The following is an 8,064-nucleotide window of genomic DNA, read 5'->3' as shown; positions in this document are numbered from 1 at the left end:
GATCAAGCCCAAGAAAGGGACGAGCTTGCCACAACCGTCCAACAATTAAGATATGCAATCATAACACTTGGGCATCAGTCGATTCATTTCTTGGTTAACCATGGTGTGCGAACCAATCTTCAAGCTACTCAAAAAGAATGAGCCAAAGGAATGGAATGAACAATGTCAGGCCGCATTCAAAACAATCAAAGAATACTTGGCTAACCCATCGGTATTGGCACCCCTGATATTCGGCAAACCTTTATTACTATATTTGTCTGTAATAGACACGGCCATGGGAGCAATGTTAGCACAACATCAAGAAGATGGCAAGATAGAACATGCTATATACTACCTGAGCAAGAAATTTGTGGACTATGAGACTAGATATACACCACTAGAGAAAGTCTGCACGGCTTTGATTTGGGCCACAAGGCGGTTAAGGCATTGCATGATAGCCCACCAAGTGTTTCAGATCTCGAGGATGGATCTAATTAAGTACATATTCAAGAAATTCACATTGACAGGAAGATTAGCACGACTGCTCTTATTATCAGAGTTTGATATCAAACATGTGACACAGAAATCAATCAAAGGAGGAGCAATCATTGATCATTTATCAGCACATCCAACCCTTGAAACTAGACCATTGGAAAATGTATTTCTCGACGAGGACATTGTACAATTGGAACCTGAAGAAGTTGATACGATCTGGAAATTGCTATTTGACGGAGCAGCCAATTACAAGGGTTGTGGAGCTGGCATACTATTAATCACTCCTGATGGAACCCATATGCCCTGGGCATTTAATCTAGACTTTGAATGTTCCACCAACATGGCTGAATATGAAGCTTGCGCCATAGGACTTGAGGCCGCCATATCAATAGGGCTCAAGAGACTAGAAGTCTATGGGGATTATTCCTTGGTCATATGCCAAATGCAAGGAAAATGGAAAATTAAGGACGAAAAGTTGATTGCCTGTCAAGAGCAAGTTAAAATACTATCTAGGAAATTTGAAGAAATCACTTTCTCCTACCTGCCAAGAGACAGCAATCCGTTCGCCGATGCACTAGTAACTTTGGCATCCATGGTTGAGATGGAATCCAAAACAGAAGTACATCCATTCTCGATTAAACTAAGACATCAACTGGCATATATCAATCACATCCATGCCTTGACGGTTGATGGAAGACCATGGTAGGCAAATATAGTGGATTTCATCAAGGAAGGATGATAACCTAAGGATGCTACAACCAAAGAAAAACATTTCTTGAGGAGATACGCTACACAGTTCATCTTGCTAGAAGACATTCTTTACAAGAGGCAGTACGACAGAGTACAACTATTATGTGTTGATGAAGAACAATCAAAACTAGTCATGGATCAAATTCACCAATACATATGTGGACCTCACATGAATGCAAGGATGATGGCCAAGAAGATCCTAAGACTAGGGTATTATTGGAACACCATGGAAGCCGACTGTGTGCAATACGTAAAGAAATGTCATAAATTTCAGATATTCAACAACCTCATACACTCACTACCTTTAGAGTTACACACTCTAAGCTCACCCTAGCCATTCGCCACTTGGGGAATTGATGTCATCAGCCAAGTGGTCCCTAAATCCTCTAATGGTCATGAGTACATTCTGGTAACCATCAATTATTTCATTAAGTGGGTGGAAGCACAGTCCTATACCAAACTAACGGCAGCCAAGGTGGCCAAATTCATAAGCAACAACATCATGTGTTGATATGGAGTCCCTCACGAGCTCATATCAGATCAAGGATCCCACTTCATGGGAGAAGTAACGAAGTTGTGCGACAAAATGAATATTCAAAGGCATACATCATCACCCTACAGACCTCAAACCAATGGTGCAGTGGAAGCAGCCAACAAGAACATTAAGAGGATAATAAAGAAGATGGTCGACAAACACAATGATTGGGCCAACAAGGTACCCTACGCACTTTGGGCATACAGAACATCCATCCGAACTTCGACTGGGGCAACACCCTACTCACTAGTCTATGGAATGGAAGTAGTCCTTTCAGTCGAATTAGAGATACCCTCTCTTCGGGTTATAATGGATAGTGAAATTTTGGAAGCATAATTGATCAAGACTAGAGTTTAGGAGTAAACCTCATTGACAAGAAAAGGATGCATACCATCGACAACATGAAGAAGTACCAACAAAGGATGAAACAAACATTCAACAAGAAGGTTGTGCCACGCCAACTATCCGTTGGTGATTTGGTACTCAAGGAACAACGAGCACCCATACACGATTCACAAGGCAAATTTAGGCCCAATTGGAGTGGCCCATACATGATCAAGGAAATACTATCTGGCCAGGCAGTGCAAGTAGTGGATCAAGATGGGATTGAGCTCCCTTACTTGACAAACATGGACCAACACAAGAAGTACTATGTTTAAAGTTTCCTGAACAACGGAACTACGTTCAACCTGATCCCTTAAAAACTTAAGGATACGTAGGCATCTTGGTGAAACAACATCAGGACCGATCACATAAAAAAAATCAAAATCATCAATCAATTAAAGTCTAATCACAAATTCAAGGCTTGATCCCTATCAAAGTTCCAAAAAATAATAACAAGCAATTGTTCAAAAAACACAAAAAAGGGGACTACTCTTGGCAATTAAACACCTTAATAGCTCAAATCTTCCACTTTCTTCCGCAACTTTGCGATCCTTGCTTTCAAAACAACCGGGTCATCCATGTCTTTACCATCATCTTCTTCCACTTCCCTGGAATGCTTGGAACTTGAAGAGCTGGAAGTCTGCTTCTGATCCCATGTCAACCTCCTCCTTACAATCTTCTCTTTCTTCTTTCCTTGGGTTTTCACCCAGTCTTCGTGCTTAACAATCATCCCACTATCATCAACAACTCCTATAGTCTTTAGAATTATCTTGGATCGCCACAAACTCGCAATCCTTGCCACCAACTCCTTGTCCAACTGTTCCAGTGGATAAAAATTCCCAAATTCCCCAAGCACATCTTGAGTTTGTCTGTACTGTCATCACAGCCGATTGGGTATATAGAAGGAGGAGTGACCTCAAGTGCACATAGTTACACCCTGAAGAATTCAACACTGGAGCATCAACAGGCCACTATAAGCATTACCAATGGATGTCATCAAAAGAAATGTGGGAAAGAGCACATTCCCAAGTGTCCCAATGATGGTACTCCATCACTACTGAACGAAGACGATAGTGCTTAATCTTGAAGTCTCCTCTCTTCGGCTTCATGAATTGCAGCCTCTCACAAAGCCAAATCTACCATACAACTAGAGTAAGGGTAGTTCTAAACACATGGCAAAGACAAAGGAAAATCACAAAGGGAAGAGAGGAGAATACCTGTAGCAAGTATGGGCTACCAGGAAAGTCCTTACTACGAGGAGTATGAATCCCACTTAAGATATCCAACCCTCTCATCGTTTCTGCCAAGACAGTAGGGATGATGTCATCACTCTGCGGGATTTGTTTGATGACCTCCATCAGCACAGGGGAAGCCCCACTAGCACCAGAGTGAAGAAGGAATTGAGCAATCACACTTTACAGAAAGAGTCTCTTCCTACACTCCATGAAACCATGGTCACCCCTACGTCGACCCGCAAAAAGGCGAATAATCTCCAAAACATCAATGTCGTGACCATGCATAAAGTGGGGAAGACGTCCCTTTTCCAATCCAAAGAAGGACATGATGTCTTTAGAATAGTCGTCCTTTAAGAGGGCATGTCTCATGGCACCATGATGAGGAGAGAGAAAGCATGCATTAAATTCCTCATAAATCGGATATGCCTCAAATGTACCAAAGCGAAACACGTGTATCTCTTGGATGCAATAGCAAGAAACACCTCGAAGCAAGTCCCATGCAAGAGTCATGTTTTTCATACCCTTTATCCATCCATGAACTCAAGGCCTTGGCCATTGATTGAGGAAAATAAGAAAAACAACAAAATTGAGAAGAAAGGAGAGCAGAAGTCCCAAGGAAACACCTTAAGAATAAATGAAAGAAAGAACAAGGGATTCCACACTCCATAGACCCCTTAATATAGCCCAAAGAAGAGCAAAGGCTTAAGAAAGGAAGGGGAATCAAAAAATCTCGTAACTGGACATTCCGAAAAGGAAACAAATCAGAATTGAAAGCACGGAGTCGACAGCAAACCTTGGTCCCATCGACATCGACGTACTGTCGAAAATTCCACTCCGATATCGATCCCAAATGGCTCATTGTCGGGCAGTACATTTTTATTGTCTAAGTTCACTCGATAGTCAGACAATGGTACTCGGCATTCACATTACCAACCTCGATGTCGAGAGAAGACCCTTTACTATCGATCGCTAGCATCTCGATGTCGATACTGTGTTGTTCACATCTTAGGCAATTCCATATATTTTGGGGCAGTTTGCACTACATCAGTGGATCCCTACCAACCCAACATGACATCCTACACCCTAGGGTCATGATGGACCATCCCACAATCTACGCACATCTACATATCTCATTTCCACCATTCCACACATTCAATTGATTAAAAAATCCTAAAAATGGATTAAAAAAATCAAGAACTAAAAATCATCTAAATTCATTTGTAAGGCCCAAAGGCCTGAAACCGTTCATCATCCTTACACTTCCAAAAACAAAAAAAATGGGCTACTGCTCTCTACCATCCTCACCCTCCCTGGACCCCTATTCATCACCATCCTCATCCTCTCGTTGTCATCACTCTCACTCTCACTCTCTTCCCGCTCGTCTTTGACCTGTGCATCATGACCATCTACGGGATCATTGATCTAGATCGTAGGAGACTCTGGCACCGAAACCTTTGCAACTGGGGCAGGCTGGGCAGAAGCTATAGCCTCATCCCTTTCCTTCTGGAGTCGGTTGGCAGTCGCCTCGTACCCCAAAATGTCACCCTCCTGCATTACATGTCAAGCATTAGCATTATCACACATCTTTTAGTACTAACCATGCAGGAAGAAACTAGAGAAGTGGGCAACTTACCAGCTGAAGGATCTACTCATACCGGAAAGCGACAAGTTCCTTTAATCTGGCAACCATCCCTAATAGGTTATCATACCTATAATCGAAAACCTATACCAACAACAATGGTTAGCCTGTTATAAAAGGAAACTTACAAAATCGAAGCCGCATGGAAAGCTGACTACAGATGAAGAAGGACGAGGGATGGGCACCTCCCTCTACTGACAGACAAAGGACCACCCAGGCATTGGGAAGAAAGCATCCGGCACCCTATACGAACACGAGGGTACCAAAGACGATCTAGCCCCAGTATCGCTAGTAAGGGAAGGTGTTGTCCTAGGAGTGGACTCAAATAAAGTAGCTCCACGAGTCGATGTACCAGCATCAACAGCAATAGTACCAATGGTCTCCCCAGCCTCATAAGGCTCGACACCAGTTGGGGCCTAAGTACAAAAGAGACAGTTAGCAACCAAAAAGCAAATTGGGAAGAATAAAAAGCAAAGGAATTAAACTTACCTGCGGACCTGAACGAGTGAGTCGAACACACATCAACTCCTTCACCTTATACCCTCGGTAACATCCCCACGAGTTAGGCTCAACGAAGGGCCATGCATTGACACCCTTCATGAACCGGTTCATCTACTTCTTGGATAGTCTCTCCGGCTCAAGCATGAAGCGTGGAGGCCTCATGGGAATGCAAGGCCTCTCGACACCAGGCCACTACCTGTAGGCCCTGTCCCCCAGGTACCAGATGTACCCAAAAGGCCCAACGAAGCCCATGTGCCGAGGCACAAGTCTCCTAGTAGCCTCCAACCAAGCCTACATGCCCAGCTCGAGAGACTCGAAAGGCTGCCACACCACCTCTCAACAAAATTCAAGGTCAATATCAAGTCAAATGTGAGGCAAGCAAGAATAGGCAAAAGAGAGCAAATTTTATCTCCTGCGGGGAGAGCTGGTCTGACATCTCCCACACCACCGACACTAGAACCTTCCTTTCCTTAGGACGGGTGTTATTAGCTAACCACATCCCCACCATAGGAAAGTAAGTATCGTCTTGAGACCTCAATCTAGGGGCATGTACCCTTGGATGATCGTAAAACCAGCACTGCAGTCAAGATAAAAGACATCAATAAAAGCAACATATCAAAGTAGCTATAGGTCAAAGTAAAATACAAGGAAGGAAAAGACAATGGATTACCTCTAGTATGAACCAAGTGTAGGATTAAGCGCTTGCCAATCCCCCAAAAGACCCCTTGTGAGGGAAGGTGCAACTTTAATTCCTTATTGCACACTAGCCAGTGCGCATCGCTCCCTCGCCCGAACCGGGATCTGGGTAGGGCATTTTGGGTCACTCCCAACAATCCCCCCCAAATGCACGCCCAATAACAGAGCACCCATGGCACTGGGGAGTCTTAAACTCGTGACCACCTGCTCTGATACCAAATGTAGGATTAAGCGCTTGCCAATCCCCCAAAAGATGCCTTGTGAGGGAAGGTACAACTTTAATTCCTTATTGCACACCAGCCAGCGCGCATCGCTCCCTCGCCCGAGCCGGGATCTGGGCAGGGCATTTTGGATCACTCCCAACCCCAAGGCCTGTCGACGCATTGAGTGCGTCGTATGACCAAGGAATCCAGCGTCCTCAGCATATGGGCATAGCCCACTCCAGTCCAGTCAAAGTTCTTCACCTTTTACAAATCCTTGAGGTACCACACTATGGAGATGTGGATCCTCATGGTGCTGGTACTGAACAAGGTGTTCCCCAAGAGATAAGAGGATGAAACACCTCACCTATTGATCCAACTTCTCACGACTAGAGGAGTCGATCACCGTCTTCTTCTCCCACTCATAACGAAACCACTGCACTGCCACTTTTGAATCTGGGGGAAGGGACCCAAGCAGCTTCTTTAGCTCCTCATCATTATACTCCCACGCACCACGATGCCTTGTCACCGCCTCACCACTGAAAGAGAGGCCCGTGTACAAGAAGTAGCAGAGGAGCATGCTCATCATCTCACCCATAGGTAGATGAAATGTGTGAGTAATGGCCAACCACCGTTCAGCCAGGGCCTGTGTTGAAGACGTGTCGAAGAACCTAGGCTGGAGGAGAACTAGATCCTTGAAGCCGGCCGCCATAACCCATTTCAAGACAGCACCACATAGCTGGCCATACTAGCTCAGAACAGTCGTACATGACCCATATTTATGGTAGGTCATGGGTTCCTATATAACAAAATAAGCCAGCAATTCAAAAATCAGTTCCAAAAATCCCCAGCAAGGCAAGCACAAATTACGAGCAAAGGTTCCAAGATGGATTCATTTCACAAATGGAAATCCATGCAATAACCTAAAAATCAAAGTATCCTATGCAAATTGGGAAGCACAATAGGCAATGAGAGTTCAAAACCAACATGAACGGGTCTGGCATACAAGCCAAGTGCAATTCAGGGCACAACTAACACAGGCAAAGGACTATGTAGCATTGATTCCAAATTGTCCCATATACAAACATGAGCTAGGAACAAACAAATCCTCAGTGGAATCCAGTCAAGGACTACCATGGAGCAGACACAAGGTAAAAATCATCACAATAGTACAAAACACATTAGCACAAGATTGACGAGCAAGTCAAGCGACATCCATTCAAAATAGAATCAATACAGGATAGAGATCGCACAAGCATAGGTTCTTAATCAGGCAATCCCATGAATTAGCCTAAGTTAAGGTCGCGTTTCCCCCAGTGGATCCCAAATGACCTAAATAAGAAACCCTATTCGAACAAGCGAATGTCGTCCATTCCAAATAAATTTCAACATCCAGAATCGGTTCATCGTATATAAGTGTCACAAAAAAGAACTAGAGCATGTATAATAAGCATGACACATGGATTCTTATCCCCAAGGAAAATAGACAACAAGCAATCAGGTACGAGAACCATACAAGAGACAAGCACCACATCAATCAAAGCCCGTAAAGCAAACACGAATACCAGAATTCAAGCAAAATGAAATGCTTACCTTGGGTGGCTTCCAGGCATTGCCGCAAATATGAGAGGACATTTCCCTGAGCAATCG

The 8,064-nt window shown here is 44.0% G+C and overlaps 1 protein-coding gene across 1 annotated transcript; it reads left to right on the top strand.

Annotated features, from left to right (window-relative positions):
- Positions 1-274: 274 nt before the first annotated feature.
- LOC122655237 lies at positions 275-1,180 on the top strand. The gene has a single exon (XM_043849449.1). It carries the CDS (start codon positions 275-277, stop codon positions 1,178-1,180), a length of 906 nt encoding a protein of 301 aa, XP_043705384.1.
- Positions 1,181-8,064: the final 6,884 nt, after the last annotated feature.

Source organism: Telopea speciosissima, chromosome 3, assembly GCF_018873765.1.
Source record: "Telopea speciosissima isolate NSW1024214 ecotype Mountain lineage chromosome 3, Tspe_v1, whole genome shotgun sequence".
Classification (NCBI taxonomy): Eukaryota; Viridiplantae; Streptophyta; class Magnoliopsida; order Proteales; family Proteaceae; genus Telopea; species Telopea speciosissima.
Note: the sequence above shows the minus strand (reverse complement) of the source record. Positions and strands in the feature narration are given on the sequence as shown.